Here is a 26,096-nt window from a genome sequence, read left to right as displayed (position 1 = left end):
CATCATAAAGGGGGGGTTATGTTTATTAAATCACAAGTATTTTGCCAGAAAAATAGGACATTTTACTATGTAAGATTCCCAATCACTGGGATATTCAAAACAGTGAAGAGTTCAGTATATTAATTATCAAAACATTTGCTAGATATAAACTCACCTCTGCTTGACTCTCTGAATGATCGATAAACTGTGTTATGTTAAACGGTCTCTATTGAATCTAGGGTTGGCACAAGATCGAGATGTGAGCTATAGCTTCTTATATCCAACATCATCAATTGAGTAATGAGAATCTATGCCTGATGTGAGAAGTAGTTTAAAAATCTGTTTGTAACGTCAACTTGAAGATCGAATTCCTTCCGAAAACGCTCAAATGAATGGGCTCCGTAGAAATGAATTGAAAATCTACATCAACCAAAGACATTTTTTCCCCCAGTTAATTCTCATAAAATACTGAATTCCTTTTCAGCCTGTTGTGAGTGTAGGAAGGAGAAACATCACTGTTCTGTCACAGTGAGACGCTCCATCTTCTTAGCTGCCTCTTCTGTCGGCACCTTTGACTTTCTCTCTGGACTGGGAGTGTTGGGATAATCCCTATTACCAAAAATAGTACTACCAACTCGCACGTTGGTTGAACCCACCTCAATCTAAAGGAGGGAAATGAAAAAGAATACCTCAGAAGGGTATAATTTATACAAACAGCGTGAGCATTCGAGTAGTAACGGGTAGTTAATATGTTAAGAACATATTGTATTAGCCAATAAGAAGGCTGAGACAGTGGAACTTACAGCGTGCTCAAAGTCAGTGGACATGCCCATACTAAGTTCTACATCCTCAAGGGGCAGCTGTAGACTGGCGCACACTTCCTGTCGCCGACTCAGCAAAGCCTGGTTGGTGATGCACAACAGACTTAACACACACTTATAGATCTTTACCAAAAGCCTTAACATAAAACTTTTTATTTTATTTAACTCGGCAAGTCAGGGTAATCAGAAAAGACAAATACCTGAAAATCTGGGTTAGGGCCATCAGCTAGGTCGTAGCCATAGCGACCAATGGTCATGAGTCCAGAGAAGTGTAGGGCAGAGCATTTGGATAAAATGTGTTTCACTGTGTTCACGGTCTCACCAGGAGGCAGTCCATGTTTACCTAGAGGAGACATAGAACGGTAGTTAGTGTGTCTGTCTGTCTGTCTGGCAGGCAAAGTTGACGTTTATTGCCATGAGTCTTAGCCAGGAGGGAAAACTGAGCGGGTTCCTCTAGATGGGCCAGTTGCAATTGGCTATATGGTAAAAAATATATATATTACATGCGAAAACAAACATTTGCTTTTTGGTCTTAATTTAAAAAGGGGAATGGAAACACTTTAGGAAGTAAATCTAAGTAAAGAGATGTATTCAATCCACTAATACTAAAACATGTTCATTTAACATAAAAACATCTCTTATATATTTTGATTGCCGACAAGGTTTATTTGAGCTATGGTCAGCGCATCACAGGCAGGAACCAGCTAATTGTCTGGTATTGAGTTTTCACGCAGAGAATTAATGGAAGAGAAAGAGAGGTTAGGTGCGGACAACGAAGATGGCAACAACAAGTAGTAATTCAAACATGAACTATATAGCGCCAGGCTGTATGAACTGTATAGCACCAGGCTGTATAGCACCAGGCTGTATGAACTGTATAGCACCAGGCTGTATGAACTGTATAGCGCCAGGCTGTATGAACTGTATAGCACCAGGCTGCATGAACTGTATAGCACCAGGCTGTATGAACTGTATAGCACCAGGCTGTATAGCGCCAGGCTGTATAGCACCAGGCTGTATGAACTGTATAGCACCAGGCTGTATAGCGCCAGGCTGTATAGCACCAGGCTGTATGAACTGTATAGCGCCAGGCTGTATGAACTGTATAGCACCAGGCTGTATGAACTGTATAGCACCAGGCTGTATGAACTGTATAGCACCAGGCTGTATGAACTGTATAGCACCAGGCTGTATAGCACCAGGCTGTATAGCACCAGGCTGTATAGCACCAGGCTGTATAGCACCAGGCTGTATAGCGCCAGGCTGTATAGCACCAGGCTGTATGAACTGTATAGCGCCAGGCTGTATGAACTGTATAGCGCCAGGCTGTATGAACTGTATAGCACCAGGCTGTATGAACTGTATAGCACCAGGCTGTATGAACTGTATAGCACCAGGCTGTATAGCACCAGGCTGTATAGCACCAGGCTGTATGAACTGTATAGCACCAGGCTGTATGAACTGTATAGCACCAGGCTGCATGAACTGTATAGCGCCAGGCTGTATAGCACCAGGCAGTATGAACTGTATAGCACCAGGCTGTATGAACTGTATAGCACCAGGCTGTATGAACTGTATAGCACCAGGCTGTATAGCACCAGGCTGTATGAACTGTATAGCACCAGGCTGTATAGCACCAGGCTGTATGAACTGTATAGCGCCAGGCTGTATGAACTGTATAGCACCAGGCTGTATAGCACCAGGCTGTATGAACTGTATAGCACCAGGCTGTATAGCACCAGGCTGTATGAACTGTATAGCGCCAGGCTGTATAGCACCAGGCTGTATGAACTATATAGCGCCAGGCTGTATGAACTGTATAGCACCAGGCTGTATGAACTGTATAGCACCAGGCTGTATAGCACCAGGCTGTATAGCACCAGGCTGTATGAACTATATAGCACCAGGCTGTATGAACTGTATAGCTCCAGGCTGTATGAACTATATAGCACCAGGCTGTATGAACTGTATAGCACCAGGCTGTATGAACTGTATAGCACCAGGCTGTATGAACTGTATAGCACCAGGCTGTATGAACTGGCTCAACAACAACAATCCCTCGGTAAACTACCATCGGCTGCCCAAGGAACCACAACTTTTGAAGAAGTGGCTTCATGTCCTGAAGAGGAAGGACGTGCCAGATCGAGCAGCAGGATCTGCAGACAGCACTTTGCGATGAAGGGCACGTTCGATGCTGCAACCGGGAGTTTCCGAATGGAAAGGAGTCGTATGCCCACGTTGAAGCCCTCTGCTTGCGCCTCCATTTGAAATTGAGGGTTATGGTGTAGGGGTTACCGACCGACCATTCGACGCTGGGACAATTGTGCGCTGCCCCATGGGCCTCCCGGTTGCGACAGAGCCTGGGCTCGAACCACTGCGCCACTCGGGAGGCCTTGTGGTTAGTATATTAATGTAAAAAGGGCTTTTGTAAAATACATTTGATTGATTGTTTGCTGTGCTGGATATTCACTGTCTGAGTGATGGGACATGTTTGTAGTATCTGTAACAAATGTTGTTGCGTATTTAATCTGTAGTAGTAGAAACATTTATAAAGTGTCTCCCTGCTCCTCTTTTGATAAAAAGCTGAGGGATGGGGCTGGAGAAATATAACTACTCTCAAATGTATAGATAGAATGACTGACCATCCATGACATCAACATTGTAATCCTGTTTCTATGATCTGCTGCCACTACCGTGTACTCAGTTCGCTTTCGTTAAAGACGTCTGCTAAATGGTATATATTATTAAAGTCTACTTTGACAACTAGCTGCCCAGTGTAGTTACCATTCCTTTCCAATAGATGGCAGCCAAAGCTAGTTGAAGTCACTAATCTAGCGACAGGGACACGGGGATTAGTGCGCACTGAAAGACGTTTATCTTCAAAGCAAGTATATCTGGTTACACTTGAACCTGTTGTTATAGTGGACAAGCTAACTAATACTATTTTTACATAAGGCGCAGGCATTATGTCTCTGTCTCAGGTTAGCCTAGATGTACTAAATGAACGGGTTCTATTCAAGGCCTTTGCTTCTGGCTATTATGCGCCTTTTGGAAGAAACAATATGCGCGGGGATGAAATGCCGTACACCCCTTCTAATTCTCCCTCGTGCCCACAGGGTGACCTGGCGATAAACTGCCAGCCTGTATACTCCAGACTCTGTCACGTCTGTCACATGTGCTCAGTGTAAACCTGCTTTCATCTGTGAAGAGCACAGGGCGCCAGTGGCGAATTTGCCAATATTGGTGTTCTCTGCACAACCCCCACCTGTGGTCGTCGGGCCCTCATACCACCCTCATTGGAGTCTGTTTCTGACCGTTTGAGCAGACACTTGCACATTTATGGCCTGCTGGAGGTCATTTTGCAGGGCTCTGGCAGTGCTCCTCCTGCTCCTCCTTGCACAAAGGCGGAGGTAGCGGTCCTGCTGCTGGGATGTTGCCCTCCTACGGCCTCCTCCACGTCTCCTGATGTACTGGCCTGTATCCTGGTAGCGCCTCCATGCTCTGGACACTACGCTGACAGACACAGCAAACCTTCTTGCCACAGCTCGCATTGATGTGGTATCCTGGATGAGCTGCACTACAGGAGCCACTTGTGTGGGTTGTAGACTCCGTCTCATGCTACCACTAGAGTGAAAGCACCGCCAGCATTCAAAAGTGACCAAAACATCAGCCAGGAAGCATAGGAACTGAGAGGTGATCTGTGGTCCCCACCTGCAGAAACACTCCTTTATTGGGGGTGTCTTGCTAATTGCCTATAATTTCCACCTGTTGTCTATTCCATTTGCACAACAGCATGTGAAATGTATTGTCAATCAGTGTTTGCTTCCTAAGTGGACAGTTTGATTTCACAGAAGTGTGATTGACTTGGAGTTACATTGTGTTGTTTAAGTGTTCCCTTTATTTTTTTGAGCAGTGTTTAATGAGCACGTCCCATTATTGGTTAGAATGAGATTTCGTGAATCTGTCTGCGATTCGAACTCCGGTCGTCTAATTTAAAAGGTAAACGTGTTACCATAGCGCCAAACAGCACTGATAATAAACATCTTTATAGGATACAGATTATATTTATTGAGCACCTACCTACTACTGATATTAACCTTATATTTATAATCAAGCAAAACTTCACCAATTATTTAACTGGCATATCGGCTGCTGACTGGTTGAGTAACCTCTTCTACCAGGAGGTCCTTCATAAGGATTAATGACACGTCCAATACATACATCGCCATTCAGACAGACTGAGAGGAACCTCTGACCTGGATGTAATACAGTCACCATCCAGACAGACTGACCTGGATGTAATACAGTCACCATCCAGACAGACTGACCTGGATGTAATACAGTCACCATCCAGACAGACTGACCTGGATGTAATACAGTCACCATCCAGACAGACTGACCTGGATGTAATACAGTCACCATCCAGACAGACTGACCTGGATGTAATACAGTCACCATCCAGACAGACTGACCTGGATGTAATACATCACCATCCAGACAGACTGACCTGGATGTAATACATCACCATCCAGACAGACTGACCTGGATGTAATACAGTCACCATCCAGACAGACTGACCTGGATGTAATACATCACCATCCAGACAGACTGACAGGATGTAATACATCACCATCCAGACAGACTGACAGGATGTAATACATCACCATCCAGACAGAATGTAATACATCACCATCCAGACAGACTGACAGGATGTAATACATCACTATCCAGACAGACTGACAGGATGTAATACATCACCATCCAGACAGACTGACAGGATGTAATACATCACCATCCAGACAGAATGTAATACATCACCATCCAGACAGACTGACAGGATGTAATACATCACCATCCAGACAGACTGACAGGATGTTATACATCACCATCCAGACAGACTGACAGGATGTAATACATCACTATCCAGACAGACAACAGGATGTAATACATCACCATCCAGACAGACTGACAGGATGTAATACATCACCATCCAGACAGACTGACAGGATGTAATACATCACCATCCAGACAGACTGACAGGATGTAATACATCACCATCCAGACAGAATGTAATACATCACCATCCAGACAGACTGACAGGATGTTATACATCACCATCCAGACAGACTGACAGGATGTAATACATCACCATCCAGACAGAATGTAATACATCACCATCCAGACAGACTGACAGGATGTAATACATCACCATCCAGACAGAATGTAATACATCACCATCCAGACAGACTGACAGGATGTAATAAATCACCATCCAGACAGAATGTAATACATCACCATCCAGACAGACTGACAGAATGTAATACATCACTATCCAGACAGAATGTAATACATCACCATCCAGACCGAATGTAATACATCACCATCCAGACAGACTGACAGGATGTAATACATCACCATCCAGACAGAATGTAATACATCACCATCCAGACAGACTGACAGGATGTAATACATCACCATCCAGACAGACTGACAGAATGTAATACATCACTATCCAGACAGAATGTAATACATCACCATCCAGACAGAATGTAATACATCACCATCCAGACAGAATGTAATACATCACCATCCAGACAGGATGTAATACATCACCATCCAGACAGACTGACAGGATGTAATACATCACCATCCAGACAGACTGACAGAATGTAATACATCACCATCCAGACAGAATGTAATACATCACCATCCAGACAGACAGGATGTAATACATCACCATCCAGACAGACTGACAGGATGTAATACATCACCATCCAGACAGACTGACAGGATGTAATACATCACCATCCAGACAGACTGACAGGATGTAATACATCACCATCCAGACAGACTGACAGGATGTAATACATCACCATCCAGACAGACAGAATGTAATATATCACCATCCAGACAGAATGTAATACATCACCATCCAGACAGAATGTAATACATCACCATCCAGACAGAATGTAATACATCACCATCCAGACAGACAGAATGTAATACATCACCATCCAGACAGAATGTAATACATCACCATCCAGACAGAATGTAATACATCACCATCCAGACAGAATGTAATACATCACCATCCAGACAGAATGTAATACATCACCATCCAGACAGACTGACAGGAACCTCTGACCTGGATGGAATACAGTGGGATTTTGTGCTGTATCGCCACCAATTTCTCTACAACACACACACTCATACTCTAGCCATTATCTGGCAGCATCCCCACTCACACCAGTTTGTGTTTGCCTAGGCAAACCCTCTAGCTGAGGTGTTTCAGGTGGCATGTCTGCGTTGTTACTGCTACGAGAACAAACTCTGATCTGGGGCAACGATTGGCTCAAACATGAACGGCTTCAGTAGGTTTATTGGCTCCCTAACTAAAGTGATTTCATTCTCTGTTATGAACTCATTCTCAGTCTCGGAGCTACTCGGTAAATTCCAAAATGTTCTCTCCTGTCAGTGATGCAACAATGTCAATATGGAGATTCACAGTTACAGTGAGCTGACGTTCTAAATCCTGGTGTTTCCATTCCCCTTTAAGGTCAGGCATTAGGGTTAGCTGACGTTCTAAATCCTGGTGTTTCCATTCCCCTTTAAGGTCAGGCATTAGGGTTAGCTGACGTTCTAAATCCTGGTGTTTCCATTCCCCTTTAAGGTCAGGCATTAGGGTTAGCTGACGTTCTAAATCCTGGTGTTTCCATTCCCCTTTAAGGTCAGGCATTAGGGTTACGTTCTAAATCCTGGTGTTTCCATTCCCTTTAAGGTCAGGCAAGGTTAGCCGTTCTAAATCCTGGTGTTTCCATTCCCTTTAAGGTCAGGCATTAGGTTAGCTGGTCAGGCATTAGGGTTAGCGTTCTAAATCCTGGTGTTTCCATTCCCCTTTAAGGTCAGGCATTAGGGTTAGCTGACGTTCTAAATCCTGGTGTTTCCATTCCCTTTAAGGTCAGGCATTAGGGTTAGCTGACGTTCTAAATCCTGGTGTTTCCATTCCCCTTTAAGGTCAGGCATTAGGGTTAGCTGACGTTCTAAATCCTGGTGTTTCCATTCCCCTTTAAGGTCAGGCATTAGGGTTAGCTGACGTTCTAAATCCGTGTTTCTAAATCAGGCATTAGGGGTGTTTCCATTCCCTTTAAGGTCAGGCATTAGGGTTAGCTGACGTTCTAAATCCTGGTGTTTCCATTCCCCTTTAAGGTCAGGCATTAGGGTTAGCTGACGTTCTAAATCCTGGTGTTTCCATTCCCCTTTAAGGTCAGGCATTAGGGTTAGCTGACGTTCTAAATCCTGGTGTTTCCATTCCCCTTTAAGGTCAGGCATTAGGGGCTGACGTTCTAAATCCTGGTGTTTCCATTCCCCTTTAAGGTCAGGCATTAGGGTTAGCTGACGTTCTAAATCCTGGTGTTTCCATTCCCCTTTAAGGTCAGGCATTAGGGTTAGCTGACGTTCTAAATCCTGGTGTTTCCATTCCCCTTTAAGGTCAGGCATTAGGGTTAGCTGACGTTCTAAATCCTGGTGTTTCCATTCCCTTTAAGGTCAGGCATTAGGTTAGCTGACGTTCTAAATCCTGGTGGTAAATCCTGGTGTTTCCATTCAGGTCAGGCATTATGGTTAGCTGACGTTCTAAATCCTGGTGTTTCCATTCCCCTTTAAAGTCAGGCATTAGGGTTAGCTGACGTTCTAAATCCTGGTGTTTCCATTCCCCTTTAAGGTCAGGCATTATGGTTAGCTGACGTTCTAAATCCTGGTGTTTCCATTCCCCTTTAAGGTCAGGCATTAGGGTTAGCTGACGTTCTAAATCCTGGTGTTTCCATTCCCCTTTAAGGTCAGGCATTAGGGTTAGCAGTGAGGTTGTGGTTAGGCATTAGGGTTAGCAGTGTGGTTGTGGTCAGGCATTAGGGTTAGCAGTGTGGTTGTGGTCAGGCATTAGGGTTAGCAGTGTGGTTGTGGTCAGGCATTAGGGTTAGCAGTGTGGTTGTGGTCAGGCATTAGGGTTAGCAGTGAGGTTGTGGTCAGGCATTAGGGTTAGCAGTGAGGTTGTGGTCAGGCATTAGGGTTAGCAGTGTGGTTGTGGTCAGGCATTAGGGTTAGCAGTGAGGTTGTGGTTAGGCATTAGGGTTAGCAGTGAGGTTGTAGTCAGGCATTAGGGTTAGCAGTGAGGTTGTGGTTAGGCATTAGGGTTAGCAGTGAGGTTGTGGTTAGGCATTAAGGTTAGCAGTGTGGTTGTGGTCAGGCATTAGGGTTAGCAGTGAGGTTGTGGTTAGGCATTAGGGTTAGCAGTGAGGTTGTGGTTAGGCATTAGGGTTAGCAGTGAGGTTGTGGTTAGGCATTAGGGTTAGCAGTGAGGTTGTGGTTAGGCATTAGGGTTAGCCTCTCTGCAGAGCTGCCTTTAGTACATGAGCCATCTCAACAAATGCCTCCAGTACATGAGCCATCAATAAAATCCAACCTGTGTGTGTGTGTGTACACTTACTTTCCTCCCCACTGGTGTTGATCTGAACCATGATCTTTAACTTCTGCGTACTAGCTGCTCTTAACCTCTGCCAGGAGCTGTTCACCTTGTCGGCCAACTTGGCTGAGTCCACCGTCTCCACCATGAACAGGTTTGGTACACCTATGGGATATGTGTGTGAGTAGAATTAAGATCTGTCGGCTCTACTAAAGGTTTCTATGGACATGTGTTCAAAGCTTGAAAAATACCGATTTTGAGGTCGAAAGATGAAACATGTCAGCTTTTTTAATAATTTTTTTATTTTAAATGTGTGCGTAGATGGGTTTTGGGAGACATGCAAGTTGATGTTGAAAGCGTTAAATAGAGGCCTTTGGTGCACCTGAGCAGAACACTACACTATTAAAAATATTAAACACAAAACAAAACATGTTTCACAAGATGTTACTTACCCAAAAGTTTGTTGACATTATTCTTCTGTAAATGGCCAATAAAATGCCACTCGATTTCTGGGCATGATTCTAAAATCTACATTAGGACATAAATAAACATTTTTAACGGATGTCGGATAGACATGTCATGAGATGAAGAATAATGTGACTTCAAACCTTCGAACCAACCTGAGGATTTGATGCTTTATCCACAAGTTCATTCACCTAAAAGTCAAATTAAAAAGTTTAAAAAGCCACCAATGTCGTAACACTAGCAATAAAAGTTGTGTGTAACTGTATAACATGTTCAATACAAATACTCACATAGTTTTCACCAAAATTGCGATGCCCTTTTCGGTACGCCTCGATCACCATGTCAGGTGGTTTGGTCTTACTTACGGCTACCAGGCGAGGCGGCACCACAGGCAACGTCTTGAATGGGAGAGCAGAGGAAAAAGAAGAGCAATATAATATATGGTGAATAAATGAATAGATGTGTGGATGACATCATCATAGACAAAGGGATAGTCACATCTTGATAAACTACTTCAGGACAGTCCAGTACATATCTGGTGCTCCTTCAGGAGGGCATATTGGGGGCACAATATGGAACGAAGAGAAATAGATGGTGTAGACCATGGGTGTCAAACTCTGGCCCATGGGCCAAATTTGGCCCGCGGGGTAATTATATTTGGCCCGCGAGACAATACCAAATTACTACTAGAGCTGGCCCGCCGGTATTATACAGCGCATTCACCACTAATACTACGAATCCCATAATGCTCTGCTGTTTTCGCGCGCCAATCAGGACAGGACCCAGAAACGCTCTCTCCTCTGTGACAGTAGTCATAGCAACATAGACGCTACAACTGTCAGCGAGCTAACCCTTCCCAAAAATGGCGAAAAGAAAGGCAGAAAACAGGAGCTTTCTGGACAAGTGGGAGGCAGAATATCTGTTTACATATGTAAAAGACAAACCTGTTTGTCTTGTTTGTGGAGTCAACGTGGCTGTAAGTAAGGAGTACAACATTAGACGACACTATGAAACGAAACACCATGACAAATACAAGGACCTGGACATGACTCAAAGGAGCCAGAAAGTAGAGGAGATGAAAAGAAGTTTGGTTTCACAACAGAATATGTTTAAAAAAGCCACATCACAAAGCGAGGCTGCTGTAAAGGCTAGTTATATAGTGGCAGCAGAGATCGCAAAATCAGCCCGGCCCTTTAATGAGGGAGAGTTCATGAAAAAGTGCATGATGAAGGTTTGTGACCTCGTATGCCCAGAGAAAAACAAGCATTTTCAAACGTGAGCCTGAGCAGGAACACAGTAGCTGATCGCACATGTGATCTTGCCACCAATCTGTATGACCAGCTGATGGAAAAGGGAAAAGATTTTGTTGCGTTCTCCTCGCTGTGGATGAGAGCTGCGACGCATCTGATACTGCTCAGCTGTCAGTCTTCATCCGTGGAGTGGACTCAAATCTGTGTGTTACGGAGGAGCTATTAGGATTCAAATCAATGCATGGCACAACCACAGGAAAGGAAATCTTTGAGGAGGTTTCCAAATGTGTAACTGAAATAAAGCTGCCGTGGGATAAACTCGTTGGATTAACGACAGATGGTGCGCCAGCGATGTGCGGTAAAAAGAGTGGACTGGTGGGCATGGTTCGGGAGAAGATGCGGGAAGAGAACTGTGCAGGTGAGCTAACTGTTTACCACTGCATCATACATCAGGAAGCACTGTGTGCCAAAGCCCTAAAGATGGAACATGTTATGACCACAGTAACACAGGTAGTTAACTTTATAAGAGCCAAAGTTTAAATCTTTTCTGGAGGAGTGTGGTTTGGAATACGCAGACGTGCCGTATCACACAGAGGTGAGATGGTTAAGCAGAGGAAAAGTACTGAACAGATGTTTCGAGCTGCGTGAGGAAATATGTCAATTCCTGGAAACCAAAGGGAAGGATACAGCAGAGCTCCGGGAGCAAAAGTTCCTGTGTGAGCTGGCCTTTCTCTGTGACATCTCGAGCCATCTCGATGCGCTGAACCTGCAGCTTCAGGGGCGGGGGCGCATCATCACAGACATGTACGCTGCAGTGAGGGCCTAAACTGTGCCTGTGGGAGAATCAGATGCTGCAAGGAAACCCTTGCCATTTTCCCTGCTGCCAATCCATAAAAGCGCAGATCTCTACCGCCGTGTTCCCATGCGCACAGTTTGCTGAAAAACTCAGTGTTCTCGCCGCTGAGTTTAGCCGGCGATTTGCAGACTTCGATGCCCAGAAATGCAAGTTTGAACTGCTTAGTAATCCCTTCGCAGTTGATGTGGAAAATGCACCAACCAACATCCAAATGGAGCTGATTGAACTCCAGTGCAACGACACGCTGAAGTCAAAGTATGATGCTGTGGGCGCCGCACAGTTTCCACGGTTCATCCCTGACACAATGCCTCAGCTCCGCACCCAAGCTGCTCAGATGCTCTCCATGTTCGGCAGCACTTATCTATGCGAGCAACTTTTCTCCTCGATGAAGATGACCAAAACAACTCACAGGAGACGTCTGACTGATGAACATCTTCGCTCGATACTGAGGATTTCTTCAGCTCAGAGCTTGAGCCCAGACATTGATGAACTAGCATCCAAGAAGAGATGCCAGGTATCTGGCTTGGGCACATCAGATTAGACCAGTGTGCAATAATTAACGTTTTCTTTATGCACTTTTTCTTGCTACAAGGCATGGGCTTAAATGGTTGATTGATTTATTATCATTTTATTTGTAAAATTATTAGCCAGTGGAAAAAGTTTATTTTGGTATTTAAATCAGAAGGCTGCAAATAGAAAAGAGGCATACCATTTTTATTTAAATTGTATTTATTTAATAAATGAATGCCATTGATGTGTTTTTTCATTTGAAATTCGATTTTGCATGTCTCCACTATTAAATTATATATTGTATGGTAATAAGCGATGCTTGTTCCATATTCAATGTTAAAGCAAAACTTGTTTGGGTCCATATTAAAAGGTTAATTTGTTCAATGTTGGCCCGTGACTTTGTTCAGGTTTTACATTTTGGCCCACTGGGTATTTGAGTTTGACACCCCTGGTGTAGACAATGAAGAATTGTGCTCGCTGGCATTAGGGTTAGCAGTGTGATCAAAGTTAGGCATTAGGGTTAGCAGTGTGGTGAAGGTTAGGCATTAGGGTTAGCGGTGTGGTCAAAGTTAGGCATTAGGGTTAGCAGTGTGGTCAAGGTTAGGCATTAGGGTCAGCGGTGTGGTCAAGATTAGGCATTAGGGTTAGCAGTGTGGTCAAGGTTAGGCATTAGGGTTTGCGGTGGCAACGTTTACAACACTACCCAGATATACTGTCCAAATGCACTTATTTTAGCCTGCTGAAATTTCCTTACAAGATGACAACCTGTCATTGAAATCGGAAATGGTTGTGAGTCTGTCCACGCAGTTGGATATTATGTCGCGTTAATCGTGTCAGAAATGAGTTCAAATGAACTCAAATTATTAGTGAGATATCCGATGGGTTGATCGATTCTCTTCTCACCGCTCATCTTTAACACAATGGAAAAATATGATTTATTATTTAAATATTTTAAGTGCGTGAGCTACGGCGAGAAACCAAATGTTGCAGTTTCAGGCCACGTGGAGGAAAATGATGCGGGCGCTGGAGATGGGGGCTAGTGGGTCTGGGCAGGTGTGATGTAGCTGTCGTTTGTATGTGTATGTTCTGTATTGTTTATCAAATATACAATCAAATCAATATTTAATAATGCTGCGTTAATGTCGGAAACTCGGGACCCCCGAGTTCAAGTTTACGTGCGCACAGTATTCCCAGATAGTAGCTAATATCCCGCTTAAGGTCTTATTTGGGATAAGATGTTTCGATGCACCTTTCATATCCCGCTAACGAGTAACCCTTTATCCGTGACTAAACAGAATATTCCTAATATGGGTTAAATGAAATAGTAATTTAAATATGGACACAGTCTTTAGATCTATGACCTTTCACATGTATCCTAACTTCTGCAGAATGATGTATTTCTTGCAGTAAAATTATACAACAAAATGTTAATTTTGTCTCAGGAAGAGAGTGGAGAATTATGATTTATTACTTTCAGCATCTCTTGAGAAAATGCGAATTCGGTGTTGTGTTATCTTTGACTCTTATGCAAGCAGACAGTATTTCAACCACATAAAATATGCACTCAAAACGAACTGAAGTCTTATCAGAAACGTGTTTCATCCTTTTCTCAACTTTTCATTTCATTAAAACCGGTCAAACTGATAACATTTGGACATTTTCCACAGGATCAATCTTTCCAGTGTTTTTGCGTTCTCCCCGGTTACTAAATGCATTAATTATATCAATGCAAGATATTATTCTGGTGAGCACTACTTTATTTAGTCTTCTGGGGCAACAAGTTATGACATTAGACAAGATACATGTAAAAATGGCCTACCAATTATAATATAGCCTACTAAATGTCTGAAATTATAAATTGAAAGTGGCCTAAATTCGGGTTGAATGTAGCCAGAAGCCTATACGGTGATGTACAGAGTACCAACAAAATACATTATGGAATTATGGTGTATCGAACTGCGCACGTGTAGCCTACAAAGTGATTTGTTTGACGCGCACGTGTAGCCTACAAAGTTATTTGTTTGACAATCAGACGAAGAAAACAAATTCTAAACACCCATGATGTTAAACTGAGCCATATCAGACCGCCTGCGAAAAACAGCAGTAAATGTGGTAAGATGTTTGCACGCCACGGTATCCCATCTAAGATCAGCATATCCCAGGCATCTTATCCGAGTTTCTCATAACCGGGATACAAGCTTTTTGGGGTTATTGTAAACGTGATATGTTTATACGTGTCAAGTCAAAAACAGAATACTTGAGTATCCAGAATAACGGGATATTGGTGTGCATGTAACGTGGTCATTGACCTCCACACAGAAAGTCCTTGCTTGGTGGGCTAAACAACAAAAAAGCGCCACCTGCTGGATGGAGATAGATTTTCCGTAGAGTTGGGCATCTCTTCCTCTCTCGTATTTACCTACCGGCTGGGAAAATCAACCCTATAGACGATGGTGCAGTTTCTAAACCCAGAGGCGTGTAACACCGCAACACTTCCGGGAACGCTTGCGAAACATTACCACATTTACCAGGCCGGGGTTTGATAAGTCAATGAGAAGTGAACAATTATTCCTTAGTTAATTTTCTCGAAATCTAAAAAGACAACCTAGATTCGAGCCAATATCTTAAATAATGTAGTTGAACATGTTATTAACTACAACCTCGTGAAAGTGATTTTTCCCCCCAGTCAAAAACAACTTTACATATATATCGAAAGGGGTGCCTTTGAGTTGACGGCCTACACATGCGCAGTTCGGCGCGATATAACCGTTATGACCCAATGACGTGAATCTACGCATGAGATTAGATGGCCAACGTCACCACGACATCGCCTACAAGTGTCATCGGGGATTTCTATTTGGAGGAGCAATTTTAGGATCTCTACATGACTGTCTTTGGTGCAGATCTAGCGCTCACTATCATAGGCTGCCTAGGCTAGTTCAATTGTAGTGGGATGGTGTCGATTGAACCAATACAAACGTTAATTCAATTACTAAACAGGTGTGCACGGAAGTTGATAGAAAAAATGTTTTGCAATACTTACGAAACATTGACGTTAACATGATAGTGGAATAATCACTGCAGCGAGCAGATCGTGTACAACCCTCCGCGTGGTAGAGGTGGTTCAAGAGTTGGCTTCACGGGCCATGCGATAGGAAAGCGCTAAGTTTGTTAGCTAATTAGGTGATATCAAAATGCAATGTGCATTTTATGGTGTAACGTCTCAAAGGTTGAGGTGTTTTGCCTGACATACAACTGGTCCACCCCCGCTTTTAAATATGACAATTTCTCACGACTAAAGTAGATACGGGTTCTACCCAACTTGACTTACCTTGGGGCGACGTGCCGCGGCTTGATTGACCCTTTCTACCACCGCGTGTAACGCTTTTCCAACCTCCTCCGACATTCCTACTTTCCACATACCCTCAATACACTGCAACCAATGGTAGAGACCGGCTCTGCGTAATCAACACAAACGTGATCAACCCGTCAAAATAAAAGTCCTTTCTCTACCATAGAAAGCCTGTGTGAAGTGAGACGGCGACCCCTTGTGTTGACTGCAGAGAAATCAACCCGTGTCCATTAATTGTAGTCATGTGTGTAAAGAAAGGTGAGAAATTGGGGCAGTCAGTAACACGAATTTATTAGGGATAATAGCCCTCAATGTTTGAATAGATATATCTATATTGTATGTTATCACCTAACTATAATTTGACATTAAATGTAATCCATCAAGTGCTTGAAACATGTAGAGGTAAAAAACACATTTGCGCAAAAATAAAAACAAAATACCCAGTTTATTCACAAGATTTCAAAATTAAAACATTTCCAACTGAAATATCTGTCTAAATGTATCAAATACATAATCTATCAACAGGAAAAACAAGGAAATGACATAAAAAGTGTAATGTCCATTATTCCACTTCTTTCAAGATGATTCTGTCATCCCCGCCCTCATACTCTCTCAAGTGCCTCCAACATGATGATGCTGTTTCCTCTGATTACCTACAGAAAGTAAACAAACAAAAAAGATTTACACGCATAAAAAAAAAGTGTGGTGACATTGATGAATAAAATCTAAATGTGTCTGTCCCCAGAGGTAGTGTGTAAATGTAGTTGACAACGCCGTTGGTACTGACCACCATGCCTATGGTGTTCTGTATTCCCCCAGGGGCCATCTCCAAGCACTCATCCATCACCAAGTTCATGAAGGGGTCAAAACCTCGCAGGACTCCTTGGACCTGCCTGCCACCGTTCAGCTTCACTGAGGAACGAGATGTAGAACTTTGAAGACCCGGGGTGCATTAATTACACAGCTTCTGTTCCAAAAAGTTTCATAAAAATGCTAGCAAAGTCAACAGGGAAGGACATACCAGAATTTGTCCGCTAGAAACTCTCCGTTTGGACTTAATGATTACACCCGTGGACAACATTTCAACAACAGTAATAATGAGGCAAGCCAAATTGGAGACACTTTCTATGTCAGTCCTTGAAGTTATGGCTAAGAAATTGTAAATTGGGTTTGTCAATTCATGTAATCAAAGCCTTGTTTGGCTTTGCATGCAAATACATCATTCATAGTTTGTCAATTCAACTCGGCAGAACCATCGATATTCAGAATCAGTACTCACGAGAAAGCTTCTTGTCCATGAACCTGAAATGAGCAGAAAACATGTTATTATTATTATTAATAAAGATAGTTACACCACAAACTGTATGGCTATACCAGAGTGATTGGCTATGTGTGAGTGTACCAGACTAGCTCTGGTCAACGAGCTGCGTGGTCATTTTTTAAATTGAACCTTTATTGAACTAGGCAAGTCAGTTAAGATCAAATTCTTATGATGGCCTTCGCCCAGCCAAACCCTCCCCTAACATGGACAACGCTGGGCCAATTGTGCCCCATGGGACTCCCGATCACGGCCAGTTGTGATACAGCCCAGGATCAAACCAGGGTCTGTAGTGACGCCTCTAGCACTGAGATGCAGTACTTTCTATTTTCTACAGAGATCGCAAAACAATTCATATGTTGATGTAGAGCCCATCAGCCTCTGTGTTGGTAAAAATACGTTGGTTTTTATTGTTCGTCAGTTTTCGTCTCAAAGGGCACCAAAACGTACACTAACCATGAGCCTTGTGGTCACTATCGTCCAATCACAGAGCAGATACAAGTCATGTGATCGGTTAGCGATCACGTGACTTGTATCTGCTCTGTGATTGGACGAAACAGACAGCAATGCTGTATTGGATGATTAGTTTGTTTGCCAACTAACTCTGGTAGGTACACAGTCTTGACTTTTCTTTCATATAACTTAAAAAAAAAAAAGTGATTTCTTATCTTTTGAATGAATGCTTCACCCCGGAGATTGTTATACCTATTCAACGTTTGGAACCACGTGAGTGGGTGTCTCAGTTCCGGAACCATAACTGCGAAAAGAGGAGTGCAGCCAGGTCGGAGCTTTAGGAGAGTTGCTATTTTCTCGAGTTTTCTCATGTCAATTAACTCCTGGCTTTCCTAGATTACTCACTATATTAATAGTGTGATTTGATTACCAAATATGACAAGTCAATTAAAAAAAAAAAAGTTAAGTGTACAAAACTGTGTCTGGCTGTGTTGGCAAACATAGGTAACAGGTCTTCACACTGGGACGGCAGGGTAGCCTAGAGGTTAGAGCGTTGGACTAGTAACCGAAAGGTTGCAAGTTCAAATCCCCGAGCTGACAAGGTACTCTCGTTCTGCCCCTGAACAGGCAGTTAACCCACTGTTCCTAGGCCGTCTGACTTGCCTTTTTAAATAAAGGTCAAATTAATATGCTTGTGGATAGAAACCTTAGCAAGAAATTGAAACGTCTTTTTGATTTGAGTGTTCAGAATCTTTCAGTTTATCTGAGTAATTATTATTATTATTATTTTTTTATTAGAAACATGTAACGTGAAACGTTAATGTTGTAGTTGTACATTTTCAGTGAAAATGACTACAATAAATGTAATGTTGGTAGAAACCCATCTGTCACTGTGATACAGTCTACACTTCTCAATGGGGAGAGTGTGCGTTTCAAGCCGGCAACACAAGAACACTGGGCACAGTGACCTTTGGCCTGCTTGCCGACTGCTGTCTGGCAGTAAAGAGAGGGAAGTAGCCAATAGCAGGCCAGGGTAACAGCTAAAGCACAAGTTATTTATCGTGTAGGCTGCTATCCTACTACAAATCGAATCAAGTGGGAGGAAACAAATTGGAGATGGGACCAAATCCAGATGGTGACCAATACTACATGTTTCCCCCCGCCCTTACCCATCAAAATAAACACTTTATTTTACTAGTGCCATGCTGCTGTTGTTGCCAGCATAAACTAGCTAGCTGGGAAGGGCTCATCAGGACCAGTGACTGAACTGAATCCATTCGTCTCCACACTTGACTCTCAGCTGCGCAACATAAGTTATCCATTTGGGCAGCAGGCGTGTCCGTATAGCCTCTCCCAAAATAAATGAACGGTGAAGTCGCTGCCGAACCTGAAGTACAATAAGAACTGGAGACTGCGTCCAAGATGTCCACCCAGTTGTTTTCAAGGTAACTCACGTTCGCATACGCCGATTCATGAACCGTCTATATCCGGGTTATATGGACCAAAATTACATGCGCACTAGCACTCCATGTGCACAGGAAGTAGCATCATCACATCATCCAAAAACATATATTGGACGATATGGCCATTATCTCATATCCGATATAGGTCATTTCATATCCCGATAACGATACATATCACGATATTGCACATTTTCTGTAAATTCAATGAATAAATACTTTATATAAAATGACCACATGTAAAGGCCTATTTCTTATTACATTTTGAATTATACTCAACAAATAAAAAGGTACCTACTCATATTTTATTATTTAAAACATGTGCAAATTTTCAATTAAGCATGTAATAAAATATAAAATATTAATGTATAAAATCTTTTAAAAAAAAAAGTAAATAGAAAACACTTCAACTATAGTTGCAAACAAAAATAAATATAGGCCTAAAATACTAATATATATATAACGAACCTGGGTTTATAAGCGCGGAAATGGACTCTGCCGCTTGAGCATGATTTTGGGGCACAGTCGACAGCGAGCTGGACTTCGGGCTAGAAGGTCGAGGGTTTGAGGCCTGCTCCCTGCCTGTTTCATTACAATACATATATATTTTTGGGGGGGCTTGCCTGTTTTGCATGTTATTTTGGCATTAATACGTGTACATATCAATTTGCATGTGGTACCTTGGGTTGAGTGTTGGCACCAACTCACGAAACCCCCGTTTCCCAACAGTGTAAATGGTGCCATGTCTTTACAGATGTAAGTTGTAACTGCAGCTGTTCTCTCCTTCCATCTTCATGGTTCTTTACCATATGTTGTGCCGCGGGCAAAAGCCTCTTGCAACGTCTGAGACGGGGGTTTGTTTTGAGCACTCGACTGTACTTTTTTGTGTCTCGTCCGTAGACTCTTCCCGTTCTGTTTCACATGATTCTTGCGTAGGTGGTAAGAGGTTAGTGGTGTTTGAGTCTGTTGTCAGGACAGTGTAGGTGGTAAGAGGTTAGTGGTGTTTGAGTCTGTTGTCAGGACCGTGTAGCTGGTAAAAGAGGTTAGTGGTGTTTGAGCCTGTTGTCAGGACCGTGTAGGTGGTAAGAGGTTAGTGGTGTTTGAGCCTGTTGTCAGGACCGTGTAGCTGGTAAAAGAGGTTAGTGGTGTTTGAGTCTGTTGTCTGGACAGTGTAGGCGGTAAAAGAAGTTAGTGGTGTTTGAGTCTTGTCAGGACCGTGTAGGTGGTAAGAGGTTAGTGGTGTTTGAGTCTGTTGTCAGGACCGTGTAGGTGGTAAGAGGTTAGTGGTGTTTGAGTCTGTTGTCAGGACCGTGTAGGTGGTAAGAGGTTAGTGGTGTTTGAGTCTGTTGTCAGGACCGTGTAGCTGGTAAAAGAGGTTAGTGGTGTTTGAGTCTGTTGTCAGGACAGTGTAGGTGGTAAGAGGTTAGTGGTGTTTGAGTCTGTTGTCAGGACCGTGTAGGTGGTAAGAGGTTAGTGGTGTTTGAGTCTGTTGTCAGGACTGGTCTGCTGCATATTCTGTAGAGGACAGTTTTCTGGTCCGTGTCAGACTTTTCATACCCAAACCACGTCCATGAGACCGAAGTTGCCCCTTTTTTAGGTACGGTCTCCGTGCTCTGTGTCACGTTCACTCTCCTCCGTGTTTGTTTGTGCAAAGCGTTATCCAATTGACTAAAAATATTGCCGTAAAGAGTGATTTGTGACACAAAATAAATTATACAGCATAATATGAAACGATAAGACGTTTTTCTATCGTCACACAATGTGTATCATCCAGCCCTACATTGGATGAATATTAAATGTAAATATCTTTGGCCTCAGCTACATTTAAAATAATTTTATGGATGTTTTGTGCACAAAGGTGATGACTAACGTTTCAAATTTGACTGTGTACGAAAATTGTCTTTCTGGGTCGGGCTTCAGTTAAACTGCAGTAACGAAAACAAAAAAAACTGTAGGAGCAGTCGAAACCGTGCTTTTAGACCAGAACCCTGGCCCCCTGGGTTGACTCCTCACCACCACCAGAGGAGGAGCGGCCCAATTCGGTGGAAATCTGTCTCCCCCCAGCAGGTGGCGTTTTCGCCCACCAAACAAGGGTTTTTTGTATTTTTGTATACGCTTAAATTATTACGAGTGTACTGATATCAGTAGGACACGTGACATCCTGTCAACTTTGAGAAAAATAAGAAAAAAAACTTTATAGCAGAGTTTCCTCGAGATGGCTATGCATATTAAAGGGTTTGAGGCTAATATCATATCGTCTTTCCATTGAATACAGGCGGGTTCACGTCAACAACACGAACATTCAAAATAAGATTACAATACTGTATCCACCAATCCAAAGGAAGGATGGACGGAGAGACATGTATCTTGTCAGTATATCCATAATCTTTCCAACCACTATTGAACATGGACTGACACTAACCCACATGTGGGGGAGGACTCATTTTAATGTGACTGAGCGCAGAGCGTCGGCAATGGACCAGAACTAGACTGCCACAAGATTAATAAACCAAAAACAGAGACCCCATCCATTAAAAAAACACTTTCGTTTGTAAAACATTAACATTTTTTTAACGATATTCAATGTACATGTTTGCATGGTTTAACTAGCTGACATTTTCATTCATTAACGTTACCGACTACCGGTAGCTTTGTTGGCTAGCGCGTAGCTAATCATGTTAGCTTGCTAGGCACATGATCTTACAATGGACCGTGAAATATGGTAATATTGGCAATATGTACATTGTTACGTCATGCCAATAACGCGAATTGAAATATGATCGTAGACCAAATGTGTATTAAAAAAGGAACTCACTTTTTCAACTCTGGTGGGTGTGCTTTACTCATGTTTCTTTTTATAGTGGTTCCTTCAGTTCGTGAAAAGGCGGAAAGAATGCGCAACAAGCAGAATCGGAAACAGTCATGCAGACTTCCTCTAACATAAGTGGGCACATCGCCGCCTACTGACTAGATGTAATTGCAGCTTGCTTTTTCTCTTCGTATACACACGGTGTACAAAACATTAAGAACATATTCCTTACAAGTGTCTTGCCATGTTGAATTCTGTAACTACACGAATGGAGTAAACACAAAACATTTTCATGGGAGAATACTTTTAATGAGGTATGTTCTAAGAAAAGTTTGCTAACTCGGATACAAAGGCACTTTCCTAAGTTGAAACCTAAAATCCTTTTTAAAAATAACATTTGACATTCTTTTAAGATTTTATTATATTTAATTTTTTTACAAAACAGCAGAAAATGGATAACCTGGTACACCAATTGCTAACAAACAATTGCAGGAAGGTTGCTATCACTGCTTGTTTTGCATAATAATATCCAAGACAAAGCTTCTTCCAGAGAAAATGAACCTGTTATGTCACATTGTTAGACGGCCTTAAGAGGCTCCATGAGTATGCATATCTCTCTCTCTCTCACACACACACACATACACAAACACACACAGGTAAATAATCATGAAATTGATGCTAAACCAGTGTCACACTTACAAGTACAATGCCATCAAGAGTTGAAAAAAAAAATATCACATTAAATGGAAATATGGTCTTCATTTGAGTCATCAAATCAAAACCTGTCAATATTATAGTAAACTATATCACTGTCCATTCCAACTGCTATGTTCCATAAAAAAATACTTTATTTAAAAGATTTTTGAAACCACATCTTAGGCCATGTTATTTGTAACAGTGCAGTTAATATTGCAACCCAGATTTGTTGGAAGTTGAATCGTGTTGTTTTTAAAGATGAAAAGTAATATATTTTAATGATCCAGCAACATGCTAAATTAGGTCTTGCGTATATTAATTTCATTTAAACCAAATCAACAAATGGATGGTTGGATCTGATTTGTGATGGGATATAAAATGTAGAAATCAAGAATTAACATGACAAGGATTTAGGCCTAGGAAGATTGTCTTCAGCGCTTCCAGTGTACCATTGTTGGTCAGTCACAAAAGGTATCAGACAACACACACATTTTTGTTGTTTCAATGTATTGTTGCAACTGGAATGGCATGTTGACATGAGTTACATCCAAACAGCTATTCTGGCGAGAGGCCTAAATATTTCACACTTTAAAATGTACTTGTACACATAATATTCTCTTGGAAACTCAGTACAGCTTGTTAAAAAAAGGAAGAGTACATCATCTCAGATTTTGCCATCAGTGTCTGAATAGCTCCTCTCCTCATCGCCACTGACAACGAGGTGATCTTGGCAGTGTTGTAAGAAAGTGTCCAGTGTTACAAAAGCCTTCAGGCAGGGAACACAATGGTAGGCCCTCCGAAGCTTGGCCCCAGGCTTCTTAGAGATACTCATGCCCTGATTGCACACGCTGCAGTGTCTCATACTCCCTGTAGGCTGATGCAACTCCTCATGCTCCTTCAGGGCAGACTGCAAAGAAAACACCTCAGCACAAGACGGGCAAGGAAACTCTCCCTCTTCCTCTTTCATGGGAATTTTCTTTGGTCTCCCTCTGCTAGCCTTGACCAAAGTTCCTCTCATCTTCCGTGATAGGTTGCGTTTAGTCTTTTTTGGCATCTTCTCAGCTAACTTGGGCTCCTTGGCTGCTTTCCCAACCTGCTGAACATGGCTTGGTGGTTCTTGACTATGATTCTTGACGTGTGCTTTAAGTGACAAATGGTGCAAGAACACTTTACCACAAACGTCACACGGGTAAGTCTCTCTTTTCCTCCGCTTGCTAATCAGCGGCCTTGGATCTCTTCTGATATCCTTCTCTCTGCTGTGGGATTCTTGTCTGTGCAAGTACAGCTTGGCAGTGCTTGGGAAGACCATGTCACAGGAACGACAGGAGAGGAGTTGACTCTTCTGCTTGGATCTTCTATTTACCCCATTTGTGCCTCCTTTTGGCGGGAGATACTTAGAGATACTCCACTCCTTCTGATGTGAGGATCGCTGATGGCAGGCAAGGCCAGCCCCTGAGCGAAAGCTCTTGGAGCAAAGTGGGCATTGTTCTGGCCTGTCAGGAACTGGAGCACTAGTGGCATCAGGGGAAGGAGAGTCCGAGGGGGGAGAGTCAGGGGGAGAAGAGTCAGACAGGGCAGATTCAGGCGAGGGAGAGTCAGCGGGAGGGCTGACAACCTTTGCAGTTCGTGAGGCAGATTTACTACAGCCAGCCTGCTGATGGTGAAGCAGCGCTTGCTTTTGGCTAAAGCCTTTACCACACGGAGCACAGGCATATGATCTGCTATCATGATGGTGGGACTGGTGATGAAGGGACTTATCCTGGACACTCTGAGAGTCTGAGGTTGAAGCCTTGCATGCATTGCATGGAGCATCTAGCTGAGGTTTACCACAACAGACCTGACAAGGAGCAGCATCATGAATGCACTTGTGCAACTGCAAAGAGGATAGGAGAGAGAACTCCTTGCCACAGGAAAGGCATCGGTGACGCTTAGGTAAGGCATGTTCTCCCTGTTGGTGGTGCAATAACTCGGCCATGTCAGAGAATCCCTGTCCGCACTCTGCACACACACACGGGCACACATCAGGCAGTAGTTGGTTTTGGCTTTTACTCTCTTGCTTTTGTGCCACAAGTTTTGCCAGCTTTGTTAGCGCGTCTGATGCAGGCTTAGTCCGAGCAAACGACTCCTGAACTCTTGTTGTGTTCCAACTGCAGGGAACTGCATCCATCTTCAACCAAGGCACCTAGTTGAAGGTACAGAGGACAGTCTATTAGACACGTTAATGAATAAAGTCAATATAGAAAATTCATCATCCTAATACAAGGGGAAACGTAGATATAACCTACAAAACATTTCCTTGTTCTCTCTTTTTATAGTACAACGGTTGGCTGCAGAGACGGCCGTACATTTGTCACCCTCTGTAGCTCAGTTGGTAGAGCATGGCGCATGCACCGTGGTGGGTTCGATTCCCGAGACCACCCATGCGTGCACGCATGACTGTAATTCGCTTTGGATAAAAGTGTCTGCTACATTTCATATATAAATTCCTTAACTACATACGGCGTCTCGCAATTCAAATTATAGCAGGCACTGCAAATGTGGTAGTTGAGTATTTAACAAAGTCTACAGGCAGTGGTAATAAAACCAATAGCAGGAAATCGCTATAACGTTAGCTAGTTGTGTTAGCTAGCTAGCTAAACAAGACCGAATGTTAAAAGTGCCCCCACTCCTACAACGAAATGAGCGTACCTTTTTTTGTCAAACAAACTTGAATACAGGCAACATATTCGTTTCCAACAAGTGTAGAAGTAATTTTTCAAGATAAGCACTTGGCTAACGTTACCAAAACTTTGTTTTCATTTCCATGTAACACCGTTGCCATGTGTTCCAAAGTGAAGCCAAGTTGTTTGTGTACTTTGAGTTTAGATAAGACTACAAAACCTAGCATTCTGGTACTTCCGTTTCCACCAATGAGTCATTCAAGAACACTAACGGGTTCAGGAAAGTTGGTAATGTTATAGAACAACCCAATGATGTAATGTACATATAGGTAGGGGTAAAGTGACTATACATAGATAATAAACAGCGAGTAGCAGCAGGTTAAAAATGTGTGTGTGTGTGGGGGGGGTGTCAATGCAAATAGTCCAGTTAGACATTTAATTAGCTGTTCAGCAGTCTTATGGCTTGAGGGAAGAAACTGTTTAGGAGCCTTTTGGTCCGAGGCTTGGAGCTCCGGAGAGAACAGTCTATGACTTGGGTGGCTGGAGTCTTTGGCATTTTTTTAGGGCCTTCCTCTGACACCACTCAGTATATAGCGGTAGGTAGCCTAGTGGTTAGAGCGTTGGACTAGTAATTAAAAGGTTGCTTGATTGAATCCCTGAGTTGACAAGGTAAAACAATCTGTTGTTCTGCCCCCGAACAAGGCAGTTAACCCACTGTTCTTAGGTCGTCATTGAAAATAATAATTTGTTCTTATCTGACTTGCCTAGTTAAATAAAGGTAAAAAATAAATAGGTCCTGGATGGTAAGAGCTTGGCCCCAGTGATGTACTGGACTGTACACACTACCTTCTGTAGAGGCTGGGCAGTTGCCATACTAGGCTGTGATGCAACCAGTGCTCTTGGTGGTGCAGCTGTAGAACTTTATGAGGACCCATGCCAAATCTTTTCAGTGTTTTAAGGGGGAATAGGTATTGTCGTGCCCTCTTCACGACTGTCTTGGTGTGTTTGG

General features: G+C 42.9%; 3 protein-coding genes across 5 annotated transcripts; all 3 read right to left on the bottom strand.

The window, feature by feature from the left end:
* Positions 1 to 5: 5 nt before the first annotated feature.
* On the bottom strand, positions 6 to 15,795 carry plpbp (pyridoxal phosphate binding protein). 2 transcript variants are annotated; one of them, XM_029651946.2, is made up of 8 exons: positions 15,671 to 15,795; positions 10,014 to 10,121; positions 9,879 to 9,914; positions 9,711 to 9,786; positions 9,283 to 9,423; positions 1,001 to 1,143; positions 783 to 881; positions 6 to 641 (listed from the first exon to the last, which is right to left on the bottom strand). In XM_029651946.2, exons 1-8 carry the CDS (start codon positions 15,758 to 15,760, stop codon positions 492 to 494), a joined length of 843 nt encoding a protein of 280 aa, XP_029507806.2. In that variant the 5' UTR covers positions 15,761 to 15,795; the 3' UTR covers positions 6 to 491. The 2 variants fall into 2 exon arrangements, with proteins under 2 accessions (XP_029507806.2, XP_029507807.2); XM_029651947.2 differs by lacking the exon at positions 15,671 to 15,795 and adding an exon at positions 15,383 to 15,487.
* A 322-nt stretch (positions 15,796 to 16,117) lies between these two features.
* On the bottom strand, positions 16,118 to 21,832 carry LOC115122704 (small nuclear ribonucleoprotein G). Its single transcript, XM_029651948.2, has 4 exons — positions 21,738 to 21,832; positions 16,971 to 16,993; positions 16,479 to 16,603; positions 16,118 to 16,344 (listed from the first exon to the last, which is right to left on the bottom strand). Exons 1-4 carry the CDS (start codon positions 21,767 to 21,769, stop codon positions 16,294 to 16,296), a joined length of 231 nt encoding a protein of 76 aa, XP_029507808.1. The 5' UTR covers positions 21,770 to 21,832; the 3' UTR covers positions 16,118 to 16,293.
* A 186-nt stretch (positions 21,833 to 22,018) lies between these two features.
* Positions 22,019 to 25,286, bottom strand: LOC115122702 (zinc finger protein 616-like). 2 transcript variants are annotated; one of them, XM_029651944.2, is made up of 2 exons: positions 25,210 to 25,286; positions 22,019 to 24,609 (listed from the first exon to the last, which is right to left on the bottom strand). In XM_029651944.2, exons 1-2 carry the CDS (start codon positions 25,246 to 25,248, stop codon positions 23,092 to 23,094), a joined length of 1,557 nt encoding a protein of 518 aa, XP_029507804.2. In that variant the 5' UTR covers positions 25,249 to 25,286; the 3' UTR covers positions 22,019 to 23,091. The 2 variants fall into 2 exon arrangements, with proteins under 2 accessions (XP_029507804.2, XP_029507805.2); XM_029651945.2 differs by having other exon boundaries at positions 25,116 to 25,285.
* Between the last annotated feature and the right edge of the window lie 810 nt (positions 25,287 to 26,096).

This window comes from Oncorhynchus nerka, linkage group LG7 (assembly GCF_034236695.1).
Source record: "Oncorhynchus nerka isolate Pitt River linkage group LG7, Oner_Uvic_2.0, whole genome shotgun sequence".
NCBI lineage: Eukaryota > Metazoa > Chordata > Actinopteri > Salmoniformes > Salmonidae > Oncorhynchus > Oncorhynchus nerka.
Note: the sequence above shows the minus strand (reverse complement) of the source record. Positions and strands in the feature narration are given on the sequence as shown.

What these genes read in the sequence shown, in the direction of transcription:
- LOC115122704 (XM_029651948.2), bottom strand. Translation starts at nt 21,769, where the DNA reads ATGAGTAAAGCACACCCACCAGAGTTGAAAAA. An exon ending in CACCCACCAGAGTTGAAAAA is followed by an intron (nt 16,994 to 21,737) that starts GTGAGTTCCTTT and finishes TGCTCATTTCAG; the next exon opens with GTTCATGGACAAGAAGCTTT. An exon ending in AGAACACCATAGGCATGGTG is followed by an intron (nt 16,345 to 16,478) that starts GTCAGTACCAAC and finishes TACTTTCTGTAG; the next exon opens with GTAATCAGAGGAAACAGCAT.
- LOC115122702 (XM_029651944.2), bottom strand. Translation starts at nt 25,248, where the DNA reads ATGGCAACGGTGTTACATGGAAATGAAAACAAAGTTTTG. An exon ending in GAAATGAAAACAAAGTTTTG is followed by an intron (nt 24,610 to 25,209) that starts GTAACGTTAGCC and finishes ACCTTCAACTAG; the next exon opens with GTGCCTTGGTTGAAGATGGA.
- plpbp (XM_029651946.2), bottom strand. Translation starts at nt 15,760, where the DNA reads ATGTGGAAAGTAGGAATGTCGGAGGAGGTTGGAAAAGCGTTACACGCG. An exon ending in CCGCGGCACGTCGCCCCAAG is followed by an intron (nt 10,122 to 15,670) that starts GTAAGTCAAGTT and finishes CTCCCATTCAAG; the next exon opens with ACGTTGCCTGTGGTGCCGCC. An exon ending in TAATGTCAACAAACTTTTGG is followed by an intron (nt 9,424 to 9,710) that starts GTAAGTAACATC and finishes CATATCCCATAG; the next exon opens with GTGTACCAAACCTGTTCATG.